A 26,190-nucleotide genomic window follows, 5' to 3' on the forward strand; every position below is an offset into this window, starting at 1 on the left:
TAGAGTACAGTTCCCAGAAGCCTCCGCTCAGCCCTCCTTCTCTTCCGCTCCCAGCTTGTGTGACGCGACTACGTTAGCTCGCCACGCTATCCTTTAGTCGAGGTCGCAGCGCCGCCTTGCGGTCTCCTTGGGTGTCGTAGAGCAGCCCGAAGGGGAAGACGGAGGCCGAAAGCAAAGGCGGACGAGGCGGTAGCGAGGTCCGGTGGCTACTGCGTGCCGACATGTGGTAGCGTAGCTGAGCGGAGCGAAGTTGGGGGGGGGGGGATCGGCGGGGGGAGGGAAAGAAGAGGAAGAAAAGGAAAGCAGGGGAGACGAGGTGGGGAAGCAGCAGCAGCGGCGCCCGCGCAACAGAGAGGTTTAGCCCTGCTCTTGTCCCTGTTAACCCCGCCGCCGCCTCCTTCCGGCGCGGCCCAGCTCGTGCAGCCTTTAGTGCTGGAGACTCGGAGGTCGCCGGAATACCTCACGGCAGTGGAAGTGAAGGAGTCCATGTTGGGAAACTTGGTGACCGAGTGACGGTGACCGGGAGACTTGTGTGGAGGAAACACCCCAGCCACCCCGCTGTGAGCGGGAGCCTCTTCTGCAGCCTGAGGTAAACATCGGGCTCGGGGGCGGGGGGGGGAAGGGGAGGGGGAAGGAAGAGTCTGAGCCGCTCGGAAGGCCCTCGGAGCTGCGGGTGCTCGGCCGAGGGGAGGGAGTGAGGGATTCAAAAGCTGATTGGGGGCGGGGGCAAAGTTTCGGCACCACGCGCGGCCCACTGAGCACCTGGCTGGTAGTGGAGAGAAAAGTTGCCCTTGCGTGTCTCTTGCTCTCTTCCCCCTCACCCGGGAGGCTGTAGGCTGCCGTACAGGTACGCGGAGTCCGTATGCCGCCCCAGTTCCATTTCCTTCTTGAGGCCTACTCTCCCCTTACCGCCTCCCCCAGCCTGCAGCGCTAGTAGCCGGGGTGGGGGGGGGGTGGGGGGATGAAGAAGAAGCGGGTGCAAAGCCAGACCCTTTCATTTCCTTTCTTTCTTTGGAAGCCGACCCTGGTTCTGTGCTTGGTTGACTTTGGGTCTTTTAGGGCTGCGGTCGTCGATATTTTCACAGTTTTCTTGAGAAACCAAACTTTAGACTGTGACCTTTCCATGTGGGTAAGGAACTTCGGAGCATCAGTGCGTATTTCCCTTCCTTTCATTACGGCCCGCCCCCCCCCCCCCCCCCCGCCCCGCAACTCCTGCCTAGCTGATTCATTGCTGTGATAACAAAAGGTCCAGATTGCTAAACTTAGTGGGATCTCTGTACTCTGCTCCACCTCCAAACTGGAAGCCTTATCCTTTTTTTATGAACGAAAAAAAGGAATCTCTTCTCCCTTGTTTTTTGTCATCTTAAATTTTCTTTGGAATAGCCTTTTAAACTTAAATTTTTGAATTGGATTAATTGCTGAACATGTTTGCAAAATTAAATATTTTGTTTTTTAAGCTCATCAGTTTGTATCTAAATCAGTATAGATTATTTTTCAAGGTTTGACCAAGCCACTACTAACATTATTTGTGTTATGCAGTTGGACTGGAGAAAATTTTTAAAATATGACAGTAATTTGTTAAAGCCAACAACATTACAAACAAAAACCGTAAGAGCAAAATGAAATTGATCTCTTTTGGAGGTTGTAAACACTCTAAAGAGCTTATGGTTCAGTTATGAATTTCCAGTAATAAGTTTTTTGCATACAAAAAACTTGAAAATTTTGAACTAATTTCAGGCTTGTAATTGTAATTTTTCTTTTGCATGAGCGAGACTGTTTCTCATCTCAAACCTAGGAATAAAGATTTTTAATATGGAAAATCCTTTTTGAACTTTAAAGCTGTATTGCAACTAACTTGAAGATAGAGACAAAAGTAAATTTTTTAATTTAAAAAAGATATATATTAATACAAATCTTAGTAACTGGAAATTGGAAGCAAAAGAATTTCATCTTAAATTTAATGGTTTCTGATGCTTGATAATTTTGTAAAAACTTTTTTTAGTGCAGCCACTTCACTGTCTTTGAATTTTCCTTCTGATAAATTCAAGCATTTGTTAGCATCTTCCATTGCAGTATTTTACATTTATCAAATAGTTTTAGTATTCCTGAAAAAGTTGATTCAGTGAGATGTGAGCACTATCTGGCATTTTTTTCTTACTTTATCTCTTATTATTGGCAATATAGAGAAATTGAGAGAACATCATGGGGGTCTAATTTCAGCTAAAGATCAGTTACAATGTAAATATTTTAACAATCATGGTATTGTCTTTTCATTTCAGAGATTGACTTTTTGCGATGACTTCAGTGAATTTAACTATGTAAAATTGTTCTAAGATTTAAACTTAAACACTATGTTGGTAGGCTATGAATAGAAGACATCACAATCACGGATTTGACAGTTGGAAGGGAACTCAGTAGCTTTCTAGTCCAACTCACATATAAAAGGAATCCCCACGATAACATCTGAGAAGTGGTCATCAGTTCTCTTCTTGGAGTGATATAATAAGGGGAAACCCACCACGTTCCAGGTAGTTCCTTCCAGTTTTATACAGCTCTAATTGTTAGAAGGTTTTTCCTATAGTAAAGCCTAAACTTGACTCTTCATAACTTCTACCTGTTTCTCTTAAGTTCTAACCCGTGGGACCAAATAGGAAAAAAAATCTGACTCCCTCCTCCACTTTCCACGTGAACAACCTTTCAAATGCTTCACAGAAGCTATTATATCCCTCCTAAGTATTCTTTTCATCTTACACTGCCCACTAGCTCATGAGGGTAAATATTTCTCTTGTTTATTCTCCTAAGATACTACCTTGTTACTATGTTCTGAATAGAGTAAGTCAGTGATCTCCAACTGATTTCATCCATAATAAGTTGATCATGACCAAAATGTAGTAACCATCAAGAATTCATAACCCCATTGAAAGGGTTTAAAAATAAATGTCAACTGCAAATCTTTAAAAGGGAATTAGGTTCAATTTTATCTATTAAGTTTTCTAAAGCTCTAATTTCTTAACAGTAATTTAGAGAGAATCAGTACAAACAATATGAAAGTGAAAAGTCAGGTATAACTTGGGAGAAATAAATTTCACCAGGGAAACTTCGGAATTCATCTCTGCCCTCAAATAGATTCAGTTGTATTGTAAGCAGGATCAGACTGAATGCTTTTGGGGCTTAGGGTAATGAGGTGGAGGATTATGAAGTCAGAAGGTATGTGGGACTAAGGACATGGCAGGTACTCTGTTGTTTACATCTGACAGAGTTCTTGTGTGCTGTTATATGGGGCACCATTTTTTAATTCAGTCTAATCTCTGTGCCCTTCTAGTTTGTTTTTCTTCTCTTCTAAAACATGGTCTCCTATAAATAACAAATATCCATGAAGAAAAATGGGGTCAGCACAAAGAGGCATAAACCTGGTTTTCACATTTTATTGTCTGAGTAACATACTCATTATTTAGAATACCAATGTTTGAATGCTCCCTTCATACTAGCTGTGCAAATCACTTAAATCTCTTAGCCTTAGTTTTTTTCTGTGAAATAAGCGTAACTACCCACTTCATAGTTTTATTGTGAAGAAAATGCTTTACCAAACTTAAAACTATTATATAAATGATTATTGATTAATGTAATTGAACATTTGTTAGGGTATTTCATCATCAAAATCCTACTTTGTGGAGGGAGTACCCACACTGATGAAATCTGTATCCCTAAAGTAGAGAAGTATTAATTAAATGACTATCATACATTTTTTTTATCCCAATCTTTTTTTTGTTTTGTTTTGTTTTTATCCCAATCTTAAAGGTAAGAAAATCCAGAGTAACTTATCTCATGGACAGAAATTTAATTTCTTGGCCTGGATCATAAGAAGAGAAACTATAGATTGTAGAATCTTGCTCCTGAAATTACCATGTATTTACAAGTAGTAATAGAGCGCTGGCTTTGGAGTTAGGAAGACCTGGATTTAAGTCTAGACTTAACAGTTCAGCTATGTAACTATGGACAAGTGGCTTAAGTTCTCAGTTTGCCATGGAAATTCTAAAATGGTAAATTACAGAGACACTGATCTGCTTTAGTGGAAGGAGTTTACAACATGGCCATACCCAACGTAAATGAAATTACTGATTTGTACTCTCCTCACAAAAAGTACCCATTATATCCCCTCAATAGAACGTCAGCTCCTTGACAAAAATGATTTTTATTTTTGTGTTTGTATCTTCGGTGCTTATAGTAGGTGCTTAATAGATGTTTGTTGAATTCCTTTTTTTTTTGGCTAGGCAATGGGGTTAAATGACTTGCCCAGGGTCACACAGCTAGTGTTATGTATCTGAGGCTGGATTTGAACTCAGGTTCTCCTGAATCCAGGTGAGATGCTCTATCTACTGCGCCACCTAGCTGCCCTGATGTTTGTTGAATTCCTAAACATGATTGAAGATTGCCAAAACATTGTATGTGCTTGTATTCAAATGCAAGTACAAAAATTTGGCTTAAAACTATATATAGATGTTTTTGATTTATGCATTAGGTTCCTTTTTTATTCTGGTTTGGCTCCCTCAGGTTACTTTCAGTTTTGAAGTTCAGTGAATGTTAGAGGGAAGTAGATTTAGGCTCAGTTTCTGACAATTTGAGTTCAACAATGGGATGAGTCAACATGTCTCAAAGCATTTATCATACCTACTCTGTGCTAGGGGAAACAAGACTTAAAGTGAAAAAATACAAATATATACAGATAAGCTAAATATAAGGTAGTTTGAAAAAGATGGCACTATTAGTTGGGGGATGTGGAACATGCAGAAGAAGGTGCTTCAGCTGTTTCTTAAAGGAGTAGATGTAGAAGGTACAAGTAAGGAGGTCATGCATGCTACACATGGGGATGTCCAGTACAAAGGCTTTGAGAGAGGAGATGGTTAACTGGATCTCGGGGTAGAAGTAGGAGAAATGTCCAGTGAGGTTGATAAGAAAGCTGGGGTGAGTTTGTGTAAGGCTTTAAAAACTAAACACAGAAGTTTGTATTTTATCCTAGAGATAATAGGAAACCTCTGGAGTTGATTTGAGTAGGGGAGTTTAAGCAAAATTACCTTTTCAGTAGTATGCAGGTTGAACTGCAGTAGTGAGAAACTTGGGGTTGGAAGACCAATTAGGAACTGTTGTAATAATCTAGGTGACAAATGGTGAGGGTTATACAAGAGATGTTGTGGAACTCAAAATGGCAGTATTTGGCACCTGTGGGTTTAGAGGGAAATTAAAGAATCCAAGATAATTTTAGGAAATTGGAAGGATGGTGGTGCCTTTGACCGAAATTTGGAAGAAGTGAGCTGCTAGAATTAGGCAAGCAGGTGGATAACTAATTTGTCAAAGATATCTTCAGTATTTACTACTTTGGGAAGGAGCTTGGACTAAGTAACCCTGATTTTCCTTCCAAACCTAAGACTGTGTGGTTCTGTGTTAATGTTAATAGATTATAGTCAAAGATGCTTACTAAATGCTTTTGTGTTAAATGTAGAATTAAAATTGAAGATTTTTTTAATGTGCGTATTTCTTTTGCTGTAGATCTATACTGACTTGTTTGGTTAGTGAAATTTAAGGGAAAATGAGCCTTTGAATTCGATTAGCTAGGTTTTATCTAAGCAGATTCATTAAAAATCTTGAATCACTTGATATAAAATATTAAAGAGTGGTCACTTTGGTTTTGTGAGGAGAAAATCATGTACAATCTAAGTTGCTTTTGTAATAAAGTGACATGTAGATTATTTTTTGACATAGCCACATTTTTCTTGGTTTTGGGGAAAATTCTGATTCTTTCTCCCAGTATTCAAAGGAAGTATGTTCTAGTTAAGGGGGTGATCAGCTACTTTGCAGGCTAGTAATTCAAGGGTATAATTATCAATAGTGTGATAGTAACAAAAGGGCAGCATGTTAACCAATATTTTCATAGGGATTGATGCTAGCATAATTTGTTAAGCATTCTTTTCAGTCTGTCTTCCAAACATGTCACTCAACTGCAGTTGCTCTCCACATTTTACACACAAATCTATCTGTCACCTCTCTATAGCAGGTGGGTAGCATTCTTTCCCATCTGCCCTCTGGAAACATGGTTTCCACTCCTCTGACTCTTCTTTCCCCCTCATCCAGATCCATATCATACGTTCTTATCCTTTCTTTCCTTTTGAGCCCCTTTTCCCTATACCCTATTATGCCTAGTCCCTCTCTAGATTTACTATCCCTGTATTCTTCCTTTCCCCTATCTTTATTTCTTCTTCTTTTCCTGTTGAGTTGAATGTCTTTCTGCATCAAGCACTTTGTGTATGTGCATTTGTATGTTCTACCCTCCTTTGACTAGAGTGACTTCCTGCCCTCTCACCCCTCCTCATTTGTACTTGTACCTCTGATTATCTGAGATAAGTTCTCCTACTCTATTCCTCTCCTTTTTATCTCTAGTATTTCCTTTTTCTACCTCCATTTCTTCTTTCATTAAGATCATCGAAACACAACAAAAATCACTCTTAAGGCTCTCCATTTTGTTTGATTCCAACATGACCCGTCCAGTTGTAAGTTCTTAGTGGATGATTGTTTCACCCCTCCACCTGTTAGGAAGCAAACACTTCATTCTTAAGTCTTTTGTTGCTTACTTATATTTATCTTTTTATGTTTCATTTTACTCCTGTGTATTTCTGTTCTGGTCTTTCCAACAGGAATGTTAGGAAATCCTCAATTTCATTAAAAGTCTATTTTTTTTCCTCTAGAGTATTATACTTAGTTTGGCTGGGGAAATTATTCTTGGTTATAAGCCAGCAAGCCTAGATCCTTTGTGTTTGGGAATATCATATCCATGCTCTCTGAAGTAGCTGTGAAATCTTGCATGATTGTAACTGGGTCCTTGGAGAGCCTTGAGGAAGGGCAATAGACAAGCAGGCTACCTGTCCAGAAGTAGTAAGGGACTGCATGGGATCATGGTATTGTCTGAGGATAGACGAGGACGTGGAATGTATGGGAGAGATGTTACAAAGATAGAAACAGCAATCTAGACAACTGATTGAATGGGGGGGTAACATGGGGGGAATAAGAGAGTTTGAAGAGTTGAGGATAACAACATGGGTGACTGGAAGGATTTTGGTAACTCCAATAGAGGAGAAAGTTTTAGGGAAAAGATGAGTTCTGGTTTTGACATGTTGAGAACTTTGTGTTTTGCTTCTCTCTGTGTCCCTCTGTCTTTGTCTGTCTGTCTCTCTGTCTCCCCCCCCACCAATCCAAACCATTAAAAACAAAAAACAGCACATATTTGCTCAGGTTTGAAGCCACAACTTAGCAACCACGTCAGCTCCTGCATGCTGTAACCAGGCCTCTTGCTCATCTCCATCCACACTGCCAGACTTTACGTTATATCCTATTGCTTTCCTTATATAGAAAACAAAGCCGCTTGCTTCTTGGTTATTGGCTTCCCTTTTCTCAATTCCCTAACTCCCTGTCCCTTTTCTCCCTACCAAATCGTAGACTTTCTCCCCTCATGAAGCTTTCTGAACATTCTGAATCATATATGATCATGGATTGAGAGCTAAGAGAGACCCAAAAGATAGATAATTTTTAAATGATATAATCCTTTCACTTAACAGCCCCTTGGCCCCATTCTTCTCTATACCTTCTCTCCAACCCCACCCCTAACCCCCTCCCCGAAAAAAAATTATTTTCTTGAATAGGACTTGGCATCTGTGTGGAAATGAAAAGTTAAGAAGAAGAATGAGTTAAAGATCTTAAAGTTAACATTTAATGGCTTTACCTACTATCTGCTCATTTTCAGTAACTTTAACAAACTATACTTATTATACATGAGAATCATACTGGGTGCTGATGAAGAGAAAAAGATTAAATTAGACATATCTGTAGCTTTCATGGAGTTCAAAATTTAGTAGGGTGATAACATGGCCAAACAAATGTAGCATAAAAGGGGAGGGAATCAGCGTCATAGATCTAATGCTGGAAAGCACCTCAAAGTCCTATCCTCTCATCTTACAGATAGACAACCTGAAGCCCAAAGAGGTTTATTGGCTTAGTTACACATATCTGAACTCAAGATCTCTGACTCCAAACCCATCACCTACCATTTTGTCATCTTGAATGCTCCATCATTTTCTTCCATTAAAATGAGTGGAAATAAAGTTTTGCTAAGGATTTTTTTCCCAGTAGAATTAAGTTTTATTTGAAATGAGAGCAGCCTTATGGTAAATTACTCCCACAGATGCCACTTCAAGATTGTAAACTATAATCTGCTTAGCCTGTATTCCAATACTAACATGTCTGTGAGCAACAAATTCTATAACTAAGTTGCTATGTTCAATAAATAAGGGTTGTCCCTCACCGATAAGGGAACATATAAAATGAATAAGATTTTTTAAAAAGTAGGAAAAACCAAAACAAACATACTTTAATTAAATTTGCAAGACTTAACCAAATGCAATCAGGTATGTAGAAATTTACAAGTTTTAAAGTTTACACTAATTTTTAGGGTTCAATTTTTATTTCCTTTCAAAAGAAATGATCAACCATCATTTTTCTTTTACAGCTTCAAACTTTCTACACTCAACTATTTGTTCCATATCAACCTCACATTGAAATTTGTTATTTCTAAAAAGTTTTTGGTAGATTACTGTGTTTCTCAAAGTAAGTGGGCAGTTAATCAGAATTAAACAAAATTACAAAACGCCAAGTTATTTGTAAGTGAAACTTTCTGTTATGATATATGTAAAATTCATGCAAAACAAGTTTTTCAAAAACTTTTTTTCTTCATTTGATTAAATAGGAGTTTTTTTGTAAAAACAAAAAAATTTATTAACTGAGGTTTTTCTTTAAGTTTTGTTTAAGATATATAAATATTCGAAGCCAACAATAATTATATTGTCACATATCAAATGTTAAAGTAGAGATTCTAAATAAATGAAAGAACTTTTTAAAGGTTCTTAGAAGGAGGAGAAAAAAAAAGTTGGGGAAATCTAGGGGAATTTTTAAAATCCAAGTCCTCAGTAGTCACTTTTCAATTTTTCAATATTGTCTTGGACCATAGGAATGAGATATCAGATCTATATCAACTATAAAATGAAAGTAATCTTTTGCATTGGTAATCATATTCTCCATATTTACCAGTGATATTCTTTGTATCTATCATAGTCATGGTCTTAATTAGAGTAATATTTGCTACTACCTCTTCCACTGAGTAGGTCTTCCCATATAAGAATCCTATGGTGTAGTTGGGGTATGCTCTCTTAGTGATGGAATAACCCATATGGATCCTTCTACTGTCCAGTTCTATTCCATTTACCTTTTTATAAGCCTCTTTTGAAATCATCTTTTCTCACAAAATAAAGGCAGATCCTTGGGACCATCCAATTTGTTGATCATATACCACATTGACACCATTCAAAGGACCAGAACAGAAAAATGTTTTCCAAAGACTTTATTTCCTTTTATATAAACTGAGACTAAACTCTCCAAATACATTTTGGATCTGGATTAGCTCTACTGCCTCTATGTCTTCTGTTAGACATTGGATAGTGACTGTGGCTCTTAGAGGGATAATTTTTTTGCATATGACCTATTTTGTGATTGTCTCCCATGAGAATGAGAGTGCTGGATCAAATATGGCATCAATGAGAATGTCTCTTTGACCTCTACTGGGATTTTGATCTTGATTGAGAGGATGATTTGGAATATTTTTGAAGCCTTTGGTAGACTATAAGATCCTGACCTTTTCTTGGATTGTACTTGAGTAAGACTCCCTGCTGGAAATTTTAACTTAGACTGAAGCTGTCTCCCTTTTGAAATGGTTCTCCTCAACCTTACTTATGGTGGCTAGGCTCTTCCCACTGGGGCTTAATGAGAGGCAAGACTGGACTGGAATGAGGTCAGAGATGGTAGTAACAGCCAATCCATTTTATTCCTGCTGGCTCCCAGGCTTAGGCAAAATGGCAGCTATCTACCACAAGGGTTTTAACATTATGGACGGTTTTGTCAGATGTATTTTATCCATAATGTGAGGGGCAGGTCCATATATAAAATGCATATATAAAAATAAAACTACTGACTATCTAGAACTCTGAAGGTCATTGCAACTAGTCATTTTTTTAAAAAATATATTACATTACCTTATTACATAGAAGATACTGAATATTGGGAAGTGTTAAACTAAAAGGGAGAGGTATCATATTGTAGTGGATAGACTACTGGATTTAGAGACTAAAAGACCTGGATTCATATCCCAACTCTGACATTTAACTAGATGTGTGTCCTTGGACAAAAAGTTAACTCTGTGGCCCTTGATTTCTTTCCTCTTTGATGAAATGAAAGGGTTAAACTAGATGATTTCTTAATTCACTTCTACTTCTATAATATAGAATTCTATTTTTACCAGACTGCCAAAGATGTTTTTGTGAGACACACAAACATTGAGAAACCCTGTTCTTTAGTATCCTAGTTTAGGAAATGACTTTATCCAATATCCTTATCTACTTGTTTGTCTCTTAACTTCTTTCCTGACCTCCATTCTCACGTCTCTGGTTGCCTATTAGATATCTTAAACTGTAGACTTCTTGAACTCAGCATGTCTAAAACTAAATTCATTGTTTTTCCCCCCAAACTGTCCTCCATTTCAAGTTTCCCTTTTCAGTGGAGGACATCTCAGTCTTCGGTTACCCAGGCTTGCAACCTAAGTGTCCTCAACTCCTCACTCTCCCATATCCAGTCATCAAGTCCTGTTGGTTCTACTTTATAACATCTGTTATTTTCACCCTGTGCCCCTTCTCTTCTGACAACTGCTGTCACCATGGTTCAGGTCCTCAGCAGCTCATGCATGGACTCTTGCTGCTCATTGGTTTTCCTACCTTAAGTCTCTCCCCACTGTAGTCTATCCTCTACAGATCTGACCTTGTTATGCCTCCTGTTCATTAAACTCTAGTGGCTCTCTTAGATTAAATATAAAATCCTCTGGCTTTTAAAGCCCTTCATAACCTAGCTCTTACCTTTGCAGTTTTCTTAGACCTTAGCTTCTTTCCACATAATCTGTGATCAAGTGGCATTGCTATTTCTTCCACAGCACATTCTGTTTCCCAACTCTGGGCATTTTCACTCATGCCTGGAACTCTCCACTTCCTCGTCTCTGCCTCCTGGCTTCCTTGGCTGTGTTCAATTTTTAGTGAAGTCCTACTTTCTTCAATCAGCCTTTCTCTGTCATCTATAACGTTAGTGCATTCCCCCTGAAAATTTCTTAAATTTATCTTATATGTTGTACATAGTTGTTTTCATGTTATTTCCTCCATTAGGCTTCTTGAGAGCAGGAACTTTTTTTTTCTTTGTATTCCCATTGCTTAGTGTACACAGTGCCTGGAATATAATAGAAGCTTAATAAATAGTTACCGTGCCCAATTTAAAATCTAATCTACAGCATTCAAGTCAGATTCTTTAGCCTCTGAACGTTCTCAGTGACAAAGAACCTAATTCTCACACAATATAGTACATTTCAATTTTGGGGTGCTTTAACTGTTAGAAAGGGGTTTTTTAAGTATATATTGAGGTGAGATTAATTATTTTATGGCATTTCATGGTTTATAGACCAACACTTTAAACTAGACAGTGTAAGTATTACTCCATTTTGCAAAGGAACAACCTTCTGTAAGTCCTATTCTGATGTTTAATCATGGCATGGAGGTAATGGCCTACTTATGGCCAACTTGTCATACTAATTCATTAATCAGCAGTCATTTATTGAGTGCCTGCTATTTGCCAGGTACTGTGCTTGGTGCTGGGGATACAAAGACAAAAATGATAATGTCTCTGCCTTTAGGGAATTTACATTTTATTGGGGAGACAGCTTTACTCATCAGATTTCCCCTTGCCTCTTGCTTTGCTTTTGGTTTTTACTTTTTTAGAACCTTAAGAGCCAGGGGTTGAATGTAGCATATATCAGGACCAATCCTTGGTTGCTGTGTAATCTTACAGGCGCTGGAAAATAGTGGTAGCAATATGGAAATAATAGATTTTAATTGATCTGATCCTGAAGTAGCTTGGGGCCATAGAGTTGCTGCCTACCTTTGTCAGGCAGGAAAAAGGACTGTGAAATTTTTTAGTTTTTCTTTATTTTAATCTAGGATCTGATTTTTCTTTCCTCTTATATAATATATATAGAATATAATAGAAATTTGAAGGTTTTATATTTACAATTTAGTTAGTAAAATCTTTAAGCAAATGCTTGAGTGTGTACTATATGAAGGAAAGATGTGATGTAATTAGAGAAATATTTTCTAGTAACTAAGGACTGGAAAATTTTACTTCTCTTTCAGAATATAGCTTTTATAGCTTATAGTTATTAAGAAATTAATGCTTTGGAGAAAAGGGTAGGTACAGTTATTAGTCAAAGCCCCGTAGATTACTTTATGCCTGAGGATTTTCAGTCTTAAGTTTTTCAATATGGTAATATTCTTTGAGGATTGTCTGAAGTATATTTCCACTTTGGGTGTTACTATATGAAGTTGATTTTGTTGTAAGGCATGACTGAGTTAAATTTACTAGTTACTTAGTCAGGATATTGAATTCTTTGTACAGCTAAGTGAGGCACTCTGTGTTTTGCTGTGGAATTTGGTGTTCAGACTAGAAAAGTTGAATGTGGGAAGATTACTAGAAATCACTGGTACTAAGCTACTGAGTAGAGACTAAACAGCAAATACACAAATAAGTGCAATAGAACAACTTTCTGGGTTTAGTAATTATTAAAATTAAAGATAAGGTAACTTTGCTGACTTTGTTAAATTAAAGTTGTTGAATAGTCCTTTTACCTATTAATAACCAAATGAATTAGAATCAGAAGATTAAGTAAGCTATAAATCTTGGCTGTTTCTTAGATTTTCCCACCATAGATAGCATGTATATGTAATGGCTAAATACCATGTGAATAGATCTTTGTTTAGAATTGTTTGTTTCTTTGTAAAAAACAGACAAAAATCAACATGAATTAGAATATATACTAAACCATCCTTATGTTTTTGTAAATATCTTTTACTTTTCAGTTCAGTTTACTCCTACTTACAGTATTGGCCTGAGGATTTTCCCAGGTGTCTTGTTTCTCTTCCCTCTTGTTTACTTGATTCTGTCTTCAGAAAGAGAAAGATCTAATGATTTTTGCATTGTTATTTAACCTGGGTTATTTTGGACTTTGAGCTGTTTTCATCGTGTTTGAGACTTTGATATGTTGTCTGTGTTGCAAGTAAATATTCCCTACCCTCAAACTCTAGTGTTCACTAGAACTATTCATTGATTAGTAGAATCCGTGGGCATCAGACTTTCAAAGGAAAATAGTAAAATTGCAAAGAATTTAGTAATTAATCTGAATGAAACTGATAGTGTATATGTAAAAATTATTACTTTGAATTTGTGATTATTTATAAGATATAGCTATAGGATTCCAGTTTTCAAAAATGAAAAAACAGTTGTTTATGTAGGCCTCTTTGATGCCTGCTGTTTTTGCTATTTTGATACTCATTAATATTTCTTGTAGCTGACATGGGGGGTAAATAAAAGGTAAAGCTGGGGCTAGTTAATGTTGCTATTAGTTGGAAGCCCTTTATACTTTTTTTTGAAGATCTTGGCTGTAGTGAAATTTTTGTTTTCTCTTTATTGTGCTTGAGAGTTTTGTTTTTGATGGAGCAGTTTTGTGACTGTGGAGAAAAACAATTTTTAGTCTGGCTTAGATGAAAATCACTGGCCCTCTTTTTTTCCTCTTTATTTTTTTCTCTCTACCTGTTGAATGAAGAATTTCTATAGTGAGGTTGCCAGAATAGTTGCAAAGTGGGTAGAAGGTGATAAGAGCTACATAGACATCATCAAAAAACTTTAATTTGACTGTGGTATTCTGAATGTGAACTTCTTGTCTAATGAGCAGTGAGGGGGCATATGTTAGAGGAACTGAATCATATCTTGACATTCTTGCAATAAGTAAAATCAGAAGAAAGCTGCTCCCAAAGTGTGGGACAAGAAAGGCATTGTTAAAGGGGTTTTTATTGTATGCTCAATGGTAAAAGAAATATTTCTTGGAATATTTATTTATCATATATTTCAGTAATAATATTTTAGCAATAATGTTGTAGTAGTATTTGCAAAGAGACCATTTTGTGGTGTGCAGCTTGTATACCAACATTGGCTGCTGAGGCAGAAGTGCCAAATTAAATCAGTGTATGCTCTGATAGTTGGTTATTTTCATGCAGAGGTGGAAAAAAGGTCGAGGATAGGAATATGGAAAAGAATGCTTCAAGGAAAAAGGAATGAGAGACTTCAAAGGCTCGTTGATTTCACAGAAGCCTCATTCTTCTATATCAGGCCTGCACAACCTGTGGCCCTTGGTATAACAAAACATATATTAATCGACAGGAAAAGACTTATTTATTTGGGCGTTAGCCCTGAGTCAATAGTTGTGGACATTCAGACCATTGACTTGTCAGAGCTAAGATTAGAATTCTTTTAAAACAAGAACAGTAATGAGAAAGGGATATGATACACAATTGAAACATATAAACCTTTTATTTAACTATTAAGCTGGTTAACTATATATAGTGAACTATTTAAGCAAGTAATTAAAATTTTAAAATGGAAAATGGATCTCAGAAATAACATTGACACTGACCATAATTTATCCAGAAGTTAATTTATCCAATATAAATACATTATAATAATAATAAAAGTAGCATTTATATAGCTCCTGCTATGTAGCAGCTGGGATTACATGGCGCACAGACAAGAACTTATAGAAGTTCATATAGAAAATATGTAAAGAAAATAAATACAAATCAGTTAACTATAAAGTAGTTTGAGAAGAAGGGCACTAATATAATAATAGCTAGCATTTATATAGTGCCAACTATATGCCAGGCTCATAGCAACCCTGCTAGGTAGGTGCTATTATTATCCCCATTTTACCATTGAAGAAACAGAGGCAAACAAAGGTTAAGTGATTTGCCCAAGGTCACACAGCTAGAAAGTGTCTGAAGTTTATTTTGAACTCATATCTTCTTGACTAAAGCCCAACACTCTATCCACTGTACCACCTAGCTTCCTGGAGAAAAAGAACCGAAGAAGTGTAGTCAGGAAATATTTGATATACCGCTAAGTGGAGAGAGACAATGGTTTCAGGCTACTCTAGATTAGAAGATGAATTTATTTGTAAAGTCCTGAGTGGACAATTAATAATAATAATATTATCTTATAAAGTAGAAGAAATCAATGGAGGGTAATCTAGTTAAGAAATAGGTTGGCATGATATCCAAGTAAGCAAAGTTTTCATCCCAAGGGCATCCCTAGCTGCAGGAAGTTTTACCCTTGGGACAGTGGGGGGGTTGGCATCTGAGCTGGGAAAGATTGAGGGAACCTCTACTGACAAGGAACATGGTAGGGACTAGAAGGAACCAGCACACATACAGTAAGGGCAGAAGCAGTGGGGTGGGGACACCATTGGCTGTGTGGGCATTTACAGGAGGCTGAGGGGTGGAGGTTCCATTTCCAGGCTAGAGGAGAGAACTGAAGGAACATCTGAGGCCAGGTGACTATCCTCCATACCCCAGAAGCAGAGTTGATTATAAAAACTAAGCTACTATAAATTAAAAAAATGTACAAGCAAAGGAGAAAAGATCCAACCAAAGACTGTTACTGTGGAAATAGAGACGACTGGAATTTGTCCTCAGAGGAGGATACTGAAGCAAAGAAACCCTCTTCTACCCGAGAGAGTAATGTGAAATGGTCACCTGCTCAAAAACAATTCCTAGAAGAATTTTAAAAAGACTTTAAAAAACCAAATGAGAGAGATTGAGGGAAAAAAAAAGAACAATCCAAGAAAAACAAGAAGATTATGAAAAGAAAGTCAGCCAATTAGAAAAGGAGATCCAAAATCTTAAGGAAGAAAATGACTCCTCGAAAATAAGAATTAGACAAGGCAAAGCCAACAAAGTTACAAGAGATCAAGAAATAATAAAACAAAATATAAAGAATGAAAAAATAGAAGAGAATATGAAACATCTCATAAGAAAAATAGCTGATCTGGAGAACAGATCAAGAAGAGAAAACATAAGAAAAAAGGAAACCTGATACAGTTGTACAAGAATTAAAGGAAATCGTCTTGAAGTGTTAGAACAAGAGGAGAAAGTAGAAAAAAGAAAAAATCTACTGACCATCACCTGAAAGGGATGCTATGAGGAAAACTCATAGAAATGTTACAGTCAAATTCCAAAACCCCAGCTCAAGGATAAAATATTAAGAGCAGCAAGAAAAAAGCAATCTAAATATGGTAGTGTCACAATTAGAATCACGTGAGACTTAAGAGCAGTGACACTAAAAGACCACAGATCTTAGAATATTACATATTGAAGAACAAAAGAACTGTGGTTGCGGCTGAAAATATCAACTGTCAGACTTTCAGGACTTTGTTTATTTAAAAAAAAAAAACCAACCTGAACTCAGTAGAAGATTTGACATACAGGAGCCAAGAGAAATGTAGGGACTTAGTAAGGACAGATTGTTTACCTTCGATATATAAAATGTAAAAAGTGTGTTTAAGATTGTTATTAGTAATTGGGTAGTTTGTAAGAAACATTAGGGCAATCTTGAGTATAATATGACTTTAAAAAGTAAAACCATTTAGGAATAGCTAAAAAGAGTAATTATTTTGTGCAAATAAGGTCTGAGAGGAAGAAGCAACACAGGAATTAGATGGGGGAGGAGAGTTGTTAGTTCTAGAAACCTACTTTCATCAGGAATGAGTTCAAGAGGGAATAATACATATACATCTAGAAGAGTATAAAAGTCTTCTAAATTTGGAAAGAAATAAAATGCTGAGGGGATAGGGTGGAGGGAGAGGATGAAAGAGGAATCTTTAGTGGGGAGGCTGAGGGAGTAGGTTAAAGGTGGAATATAGAAGGGTGTTTAGATTTATGGGAATGGGAGGGTAAGGGAGGGATCCTTGGAGTGGGGTAGGTTAAGTAATAGGGCAAAGTAGTGGAGTTAGGAGGAATAGGAAATATGAGATGCACAAACATAAAAACAAAGACCACAAATAGAATTTGTTAGGGAGAGTTTATGTCTATGTATATATGTATGTGTATATATGTATATCTACATATATAAATGTATACGTGTTTAATTCTAACCTTTGGGGAGAGGGGAAAAAGAGGGGGAAAGAACAAAGTAAAAAGTGCACAGCAGAGAACAATCGAAAATTAACAAGGAAGCAAAGAAAAAATGGACAGCTCTCAACACAATGTGCAGTATTTATTATATAGGCTTTCTTGAAATGGAAATTTATTGCTGTATATTTTGAATCCTGTCTTACTTTCTGCTGTGCACAGCATGCTTTTTTTCTTTTCTCATTTTGTGTCTAACTTTCAATATTTAAGTTTATAATGTTTTTTTTTCTTATTATGTATTTAAGTTTCCATAAGAAAAAAAAATTCAGTATGTGGCATGCAGGGATCCTTATGTACAGTTAAGTGACCCCTATTTCTAATGAGTTTGATACCACTGTTTTAACAGGACTATTCATGGGCAGTACTAAGGGGAAAAAAAGGCGGGGGGGGGCAGGGCATTAACAAACAAAGCAAAACAAAAATGTGGAGGCATACAAAAGCTGGAGGTCCTGTGTTTTTCCTTCCTTCTTCAGAAGGACTAAGCTCAAAATCTCATAGTCTGGTCCATGTGATGAATGATGCCATGTCTTCGAAGTTCACAGTGGGTTGCCTAATGCAGAGTGGTGATGATGGACAAAAGCAGCACCAAGACCATCAGAGCCACAGCACAGATGGTGACACCCCGGTGTAGCTGAAGATTTCTTCTGAGGTAAAGTGGTAGGAACAACTCCAGGAATATCAGGGCCTCTGCACAGACTCTTATGATACAGTCAACAATTCTTATCCTGCATCAGGTTCATCTGTAGTAAAGTGATTAACAGGTCCTAACAGCCTCTTGTAGCCAGTCTATCTTGGGATCTCAGTAGATACTGAGGCTATTCCTGTACCATTACCCAGTTATTATTTCCTGGTCTACCTGCCAAAACCTTCCTCTGTTTGAGAGCTACATCAGGAAAATAATAGAAAATCTTTGCTCCTTTAGAGCAGGGCTTCTTAAACTTTTTCCACTTATGACCCCTTCAGCACTCCTTGAGCACTTTTTAAACTGTGGGTTGCAACCCGTATGGGGTTGCAGTTTAACAAACACTCTCATTCTTCTATAGTGGCTAAATATAAGTACTCTTCCTCACCCTCATCCATTATCTCAGAGTGTCAGCTCACCGAGTCAACTAAGGTCTTTCCTTTCTTACAGGTAAATACACATCTACCATAATATATGGCAAGACTTTTTACCTCTTCCATACTATTAGAAAGCAAGATATCTCTCAACCGCCCCTTGTTACAGGAAGGAGTTCCCTAAGCCATATCAAAGTATGCCAGGGGAGGAGACCTGAACTGCTTTTCCAGGATGTATGGAACCCTTTGAGGGGGCAAGGACCTTGAAGCTAAGGCAACTCAGTTCTAGGAAAGGAGAAAGGAAGAGCTTGAGAGGATTAGCCAGAAATATGTCCAAAAACATGCCATTCTTAAGAGATAAAACTTCCTGGATATTAGATCCAAGAAATCACTGGACAAGGTATTTCCTTTCTCCTTTCCAAGGAAGCATCGACTTGTTATGGACGTGGCTTCTGGGAGCTTTCCCACTGATGTGGGTAGTCAGTACTAGCAACTGTTTTACCCTGAGTTGGGAAGAGTTTCATTTTACCAGTTGGGGACAGGTCGGGGGTCACTTGTGTTAGGAATAGCTAGTAGCTACCTTGTTGTTAGTGAGGGGGACCATATGGTCATGTGCCTAGTATAATATGATATTACCATTTAAGTGTTCACATTGACACTGGACCCAATTCCTGATCTCTGCTATTCTTGTAACAGTTCCAGCCTGGTTTAGCATATGTCTCTAATGGTTGCTGATATCCCCCACAAATAACTATATGCAGTAGGTGGCATCAATAGAAAATTCCTCCATTGGTCTGGGTATTGAAGGAAAGCCTTTGATTATTCATTCGTTCTTGTGCTTTCCAGGCCCCAGACCACTTGACCTGATTGAAGGCCATTGCCAAGAAAATTATGTAGGTAAAGGTCTTTTCTGACCCATCCGTCAGATGCCAGCCATGCAGCTTTGAGATCAGCCAACTGGAAGGACTTGTTGGTATGCCAGATAACCAGGCAAATTGACATTCCTCAGGAGCCAGGTCCTTATGGGTTGGCTATTGCTGGGTCAAGGGAGGAGGAAGAGTTCTCAGGTCTAGACTGGAAGCCTTAGTCCCCAGAATAGTCAGCATCTCTGTATGAAAAGCACAAACACCAGAGGGACCCAGGGAAGTATGATTTCTAATGGATAATTTTCATTTGTTAATAGAAGTTTCTTTTGCTCTGTCTTGCTGGAAGTGCTCCCAACCAATAATAGTCAACTCTGGTTATAATCAGTGATTTCTTGCATGGATTTTTGTAGTCTGTTTACCAAGATTTTATTTGAAAATTTTAATTGATATTCAGTAATGATAATTGTTCTATAGTTCTCCTTTGCTTTATCCTTCCTTAGCTTGGGATTATTTTTGTCTCATAACAGAAGTTTGGTAGAATGCTTTTTTCCTCATTTTTTGAGAGTAATTTGTGTAGTATTGGTATTGTTCTTTAAAAGGTTGATATAAATCACTTAAGATTCCATCAGGACCAGTTCCATTTAACCTCCTCTTCACTCTCGTTAGAAGTTCTCTGTTTCTGAGTTTGGAATGTTTAAGATCTCTCTATGCTCTGTGAAATCACTTTGGGTATTTTATATTTTTTAAGGTAATCCTCTATTTTGCTTGTGTTAAGTTTTTTTTTTTAAAGCTTATAGTTGCATACTGTAGCTTAGGTTAATTTTTTCATTTCTTCTGGTTTTGTTGTGATTTTCCCTTGGTTATTTTGATATGTTGTATGAGGCACTGATGTAAACCTAATTCCTACCACACTGCTCTCTGGTTTTTCTGACAAGTTTTGTTAAATAATAGTCCTTGCCTCAATAGCTGAGATCTTTGGGTTTATGAAATATGAGGCTACTGGATTGGTTTATTTGTGTCTGTTGTGTACCTAATCTTCTCCACTAGGCAACCTCTTATTTCTAAACCAATACCAAATCATTTCCATGATTACTGCTTTATATATTTGAGATCTTGTACTGCCAGGCCCCTTCTTTCCTCTTTTTGATTATTTCCCTTGAGATTCTTCACTTTTTGTTACTCCAGATGAACTTCTTCATTATTTTTTTCACTATTTATCCTGCAACTTTGCTGAAGTTATTGTTTCAAATAATTTTTGGTTGACTCTCTAGTGTTTTCTAATTAAACCTTCATATCTTCAAAAAGTGATAATTTTGTTTCTTCGTTACTTGTGTTTATTCTCGTAATTATTTTTTGTTGTCTTATCACCACAGCAGAATTTCTTTCATTTTTTAAAAATTATTTGGTTTTGGTTTTCAACATTCATTTTTTTTCTTTCTTTTTAGACAATTGGGGTTATGTGACTTGCCCAGGGTCACACAGCTAGTAAGTGTCAAGTGTTTGGTCCGAGGCAGGATTTGAACTCAGGGTCCTTCATATTTCAGGGCCGGTGCTCTATCCACTGTGCCACCTAGCTGCCCCTCAACATTCATTTCCATAAGATTTTGAGCTTTAAATTTTCTCCCACTCCTTCCTCTCCTTCCCCTCCCAAGATGGCGTGCAGTCTGATACAGGCTCTACTTATACATTCATATTAAGTGTATTTTCCCATCAGTCATGATGTAAAGAACAATTAGAACTAATGGGAGGAACCATGAGAATGAAGCAATTAAAAAAAAATCAACAAAGGAAAAGGAGAGCCGGTAGTATGCTTCCATCTCCATAGTTCTTTCTCTGGATGTGGATAGCATTTTCCATTGTGAGTCTTTTGGAGTTGTCTTAGATCCTTGCATTGCTGAGATAGGTTAAGTTTATCAATATTAGTCATCGCACAGTGTGGCTGTTACTGTGTATAATGTTCTCCTTGTTCTGCTTACTTCACTCAGCATCAGACCATACAAGTCTTTCTAGGTTTTTCTGAAGTCTTCCTGCTTATCATTTCTTATAGCACAATAGTATTCTGTTACATTCATATACCACAACTTCTTCAGCCATTCCCCAATTGATGGGCATCCCCTCAATTTCCAATTCTTTGCCACCACAATAAGAACTACTATAAATATTTTTGTATATTTGGGTCCTTTTCATGTTTTTATGATTTCTTGGCACTACTGGGTCAAAGGGTATACACAGTTTTATAGTCCTTTGGGCATAGTTCCAAATTGCTCTCCAGAATGAATAGGCAGAATTTCTAATGCTGCTTCAATTTGTAATAATACTTAACATCATTGCTTTACTTCTGACGTTATATGAAGATGTCTGGCTTACTCTTAGTGTATGTATAATGTTGCCTCTTGTTTTATACATTTGCTACTTATTGTATTAAGGAAAGGTCCATTTAGTCTGATGTGTTCTAGTGTTTTTAGCAGAAATAGATGTTATAGTTTTGTCAAAAAAGTTTTTTCTGTATCTGTTTATATAGTCATGTTTTTTCTTATTATTCATAAAATGTATTTTGTTTATGGTTTTCATAATGTTGAACAAACCCTGCATCCTGTCTGGTCATAGTATATTATCTTTTTGGTATTTTTCTAGAGCGTCTTTGGTAGTATTTAAAAGTTTTACTTCAGTGCTAATTAGGGAATTGACACAAACTTTTCCTCTTTATTTCTCCCTGTTTTAGGTATTAAGGTCATATTTGCCTCATAAAAGGAATTTGGTAAAATAACACTTTGTGTAATTGAATGTTTGCTAGAATTTGTTTGCAAGTCTACTTGTTCCTCATTTTTTTTCCTTTTTGGAATATATTTATGACTTTCTATATAGTTTGGCAACATAGTTTCTAATTATTTCCTCCATTTCTTCATTTGTTTTGAATTTTCCTTTTTATAAAAATTGTTAGCTAATTGTTTGACTGTTTTACTTATTTTTGCTTCAGAAACTAGCTCCTAATTTTATTTTTTTCTTTCTTTTTGTTATTCTTTTATTTAATTTTTCAGAATTCCTGTTTTGGTATTTAATTGAAGGTCTTTACGTTGGTGGCACTTTTTCCTTCCTCCTTTCTACTCTTTTATTGATGAAAGTGTTCAGGGTTGTGAACTATCCCTCTAAAAACTGATTCCATGGTCTATTTCCTGCACCACACACATTTTGGTATGTTGACATTGCCTTTAATGAAATTATTTATCATTTCTGTGATTTGTACTTTGATAATTCTTTAGAATTAAGTTATTTAATCTTCATTTTATTTTTAATAATTTTTTTCAGTCACCCTTTGTTGAATACAATTTTATTGCTTTGTGATCAATAAGGAATGTTTTTTAGTACTTTTGCTTTTCTTTGTTGGTTTGTGAGATTTCCCCTAAATTATGCTCAATTTTTTAAAAGCTGCTACTATGCATAGCTGAGAAATATATGTCCTCTTTTCTCTTTCTACTTAATAACATTCAATGATCTAGCACTTAATAACTTTTTGAAAATTCTATTCAGGTCCTTAAAATATGTTGCCAAAGTGATTTTCCTAAAGTACAGATCTGACCATGGTATTACCCTCCTATTCAATAAGCTCCAATGCTGCCTATCACCTTTAGGATCAAATACAAAATCCTCTCTTCAAGGCCTTTTATAAACTGCCTCCTTCCCCCCATCTTTCTGTTCTCTTCTTCTCTACCCCCTACATACTCTACTAACCAGTGATGCTTGTCTTGCAGTTTTTTGAACAAGACACTCCATGTCTTGATTCTGGACATTTTCTCTGGCTATCTCCTATGTTTGGAATGCTCTCCCTCCTTAAGAGGAGAAGTAACATGCAAACAGATGTGTATGAGCAAGTTATATGCAGGATAAATTTAAAATAAGTATTTAAAATTTAAAAAGTATTGGGAAACACTTCCTTTAAAAGGTGGAATTTTATCTGGGACTTAAAAGAAGCCAGAGAAGCCTGAATATGAACAAAATTGAAAGTAAAAAAAAAGGTAGACTGAACCATGAGCCAATCTGTTAAATGGAGAAAAAACAAATTTTGAATATCAAAAATGAAAAACAAGGATTCACAACAAATGAGGAGAAAATAAAAGAAACCATTAGAATCTATTTTTTTCCAGTTTTATGGACAATGGGCAACTTAAATGAAATTGAAAAATATTTAAAGAAATATATCCACATTGACAATCAGCCAACCTGTAAACACTTATTGAGTGCCTGCTACATGCTAGGTACTGTGCTAAGTATTGAGAATATAAGAAAAGGCAGAAAATAGTTCCTGCCCTCAAGGAACTTACAGTCTAATGGGGAGACAACCGAATTAGAAATAGGTAACTAAAATAACTCAATCTCTAAAAAGAAATTGAACAAGATATAAGAAATTTGTCAAAGGGGAAAAAAAACTAGGACCCGATAGATTTACAAGTGAATTCCACAGACATTCAAAGAATAATTATAATTGCATAAATGACAAAAGTAGAAAAAGGGAGCCTGTGAAATACCATGTAGGAAATAAGTGTGTTTTTAAACCAGAGAGGCCATTTCTCTAATAAATTTTGATAAAATATTGTCTAAAATATTAACAAAGAGACTATAGCAACATATGAAAATAATTATTTATAGTTGTCAGGTTGGATTTATAACAAAAAACTCAGGGTTGATTAAATATTAGGAAAACTAGACAACATTAGTAACAAAACCAATAAATATCAAGATTATTTCAATAGATAAAGAGAAAGCGTCAGACAAAATACAGCACTTATTTTTGTTGAAAACACTAAAAAAAGAGAGGATCAGTAAAGATAACAGAATAGTAGGAAGTACCAAGTATTGGGAAGTATAGCTCCTCCCACAGTTTAAAAAAAGGGTACTAGACTGAGGAATGATCAGGTAATCTAGGAAAAATCTGCAGTGGGTCATTGGTTCTAACCCAAGTCCCATAGGCAGGAATTATGGTTGTTTGTTTTTTAATTAATTAAAATTTCTTTGGGGTTATATTTTAAGTTCTGAACTATCTTGGTCACATTTGACACAAGGTGGGGAGGGGGGTGTTTGTGTTTGTAGAAAACCATGCTATGCATACTTCTGTTTATCAGTTCTTTTCCTGGAGGTGGATAGCGTCTTCTTTCTATTGTAGTTGATTGAGTACTTGTAAGCAAAATAACTTAGTCGTTCACAGTTACTCTCTGAATGATATTGCTGTTATTGTATGTAGTGCTCTTTTGGTTTTGCTCATTTCATTCTTCATTTTTTCATGCAAGTTTTCCATGTTTTTCTAAAATCAACCAGCTCATCACATCATATATCACAACTTGTTTAGCTATTCCCCAGTTGATGGGCACCCCTTCAATTTCCAGTTCTTTGCCCCACTACAAAGAGAGATGCTATAAATATTTTAGAGTATATCAGTTATTTTCTTTTTTTTGCTGATCACTTTGGGAAATGCATCTAATTGTGATATTACTGTGGATTAAAAGGTAGGCGCAATTTTATAACTCTTTCGACATAATTGCAGATTGTTCTCCAAAATGGTTGAATGAAGTCACAGTTCCACCAGCAGTGTACTAATGTCCCAATTTTCCCCCATCTACTCCACACCTGTCATTTTCCCCTTCTATCATTTTAGCCAATCTGATAGGTGTGAGATGATGCTCGAAGTTGTTTTAATTTGCACTTCTCTAAAGAATAATGATTTTGAGCATTTTTTATGTGATTATATGTAGCTTTGATTTCTTCCTCTAAAAATTGACTGTTTGAACCATTTATCAATTGGGAATGACTCATGTTCTTATAAATTTGACAAAATTCTCTATATATTTGAGATGAAACCTTTATCTAAGAAACTCTCTATAATTCTCCCTCTCCTCCATTTTCTGCTTTCCTTCTAATCTTGGCTACATTGGTTTTATTTGTACAAAAACTTTTTAATGTAATCAAAATTAATACATTTTATACCTCACAATGTTCTTTATCTCTTGTTTATTTATAAATTCTTCTCCTATCTTTAAGTTTCACAGATAATATGTTCTATGCTCTTCTAATTTGCTTATGATATCACCCTTCATCTAAATTGTGTATCCATTTTGACCTTATCTTGGTAAATGTTGTAAGGTATTGGTCTGTATACCCCAATTTCTGCCAGACTGCTTTCTGGTTTTCCCAGCAATATTTACCAAGTAGTGAATTCTTACTCCACAAACTTAAATCTTTACATTTTTCAAACACAAGGTTACTAGTAATCATTTACTACTCTGTATTATATGTCTGCTTTGTGCTACTGATCCACTTTCTATTTCTTAGTCAGATAGTTTTGATAATTACCATATAGTTTATAATATAGTTTAAGAGTTGGTACTGCTAAATTCCTTCCTTTACATTTTTTTCCATTAATTCCTTTGATATTCTTGGCCTTTTGTTCTTCCAAATGAATTTTGTTAATATTCCTTCTATTCAATAAAATAATTTTTTGTTAATTGAGATGTCATTGAATAATAATAATAATTGGGAAGTGGTTAGCAGAATGGATTAAAAACCATAATCCCACAATATGTTATTTACAGGAAACATATTTGAAACAGAGGGACACACACAGGGTAAAGGTAAAAGGCTGGAGCAGAATGTATTGAAGTGAGCTTAAGTAAAAAAAGAAAGCAGGGGTGGCAGTCCTGATCTCAGACAAAGCAAAAGCAAAAATAGATTTTATCAAAAGAGATAAGGAAGGAAACTACATCTTGCTAAAAGCACCATAGACAATGAAGTAATATTACTAAACGTATATGCACCAAATGATATAGCATCCAAATTCTTAGAGGAGAAGTTCAGGGAGTTACAGGAAGAAATAGACAACTAAAATATATTGCTGGGGAACCTCAACCTCCCTCTCTCAGAACTAGGTAAATATAACCACAAAATGAAGAAGAAGTTAAGGAGGTGAATAGAATTTTAGAAAAGTTAGATATGGTTTACCTCTGGAGAAAATTGAATGAGGATAGAAAGAGATATACCTTTTTTTCGGTGGTACATGGCACCTACACAAAAACTGACCATGT

At 36.3% G+C, this 26,190-nt stretch overlaps 1 protein-coding gene and 1 pseudogene across 4 annotated transcripts in view; one reads left to right on the forward strand and one right to left on the reverse strand.

Annotated features, from left to right (window-relative positions):
- Positions 1–499: 499 nt before the first annotated feature.
- The window catches only part of SCAF11 (SR-related CTD associated factor 11), a 94,316-nt gene continuing 68,625 nt past the window's right edge, over positions 500–26,190 (forward strand). Inside the window, exons 1-2 of one of the 4 annotated variants that reach the window (XM_020973688.2) lie at positions 500–589; positions 22,159–22,312. In XM_020973688.2, coding sequence (XP_020829347.1) covers positions 22,282–22,312 — 31 coding nt within the window. In that variant the 5' untranslated portion in view covers positions 500–589; positions 22,159–22,281. Of the gene's footprint in view, positions 590–753; positions 848–22,158; positions 22,313–26,190 lie in introns of those variants that run through there. The other 3 variants (XM_020973689.2, XM_078156458.1, XM_020973687.2) reach the window with 3 other exon arrangements.
- On the reverse strand, positions 1,173–13,954 carry LOC144455917 (uncharacterized; annotated as a pseudogene).

Source organism: Phascolarctos cinereus, unplaced genomic scaffold, assembly GCF_003287225.1.
Source record: "Phascolarctos cinereus isolate Bilbo 61053 unplaced genomic scaffold, phaCin_HiC Scaffold_1;HRSCAF=81, whole genome shotgun sequence".
Classification (NCBI taxonomy): Eukaryota; Metazoa; Chordata; class Mammalia; order Diprotodontia; family Phascolarctidae; genus Phascolarctos; species Phascolarctos cinereus.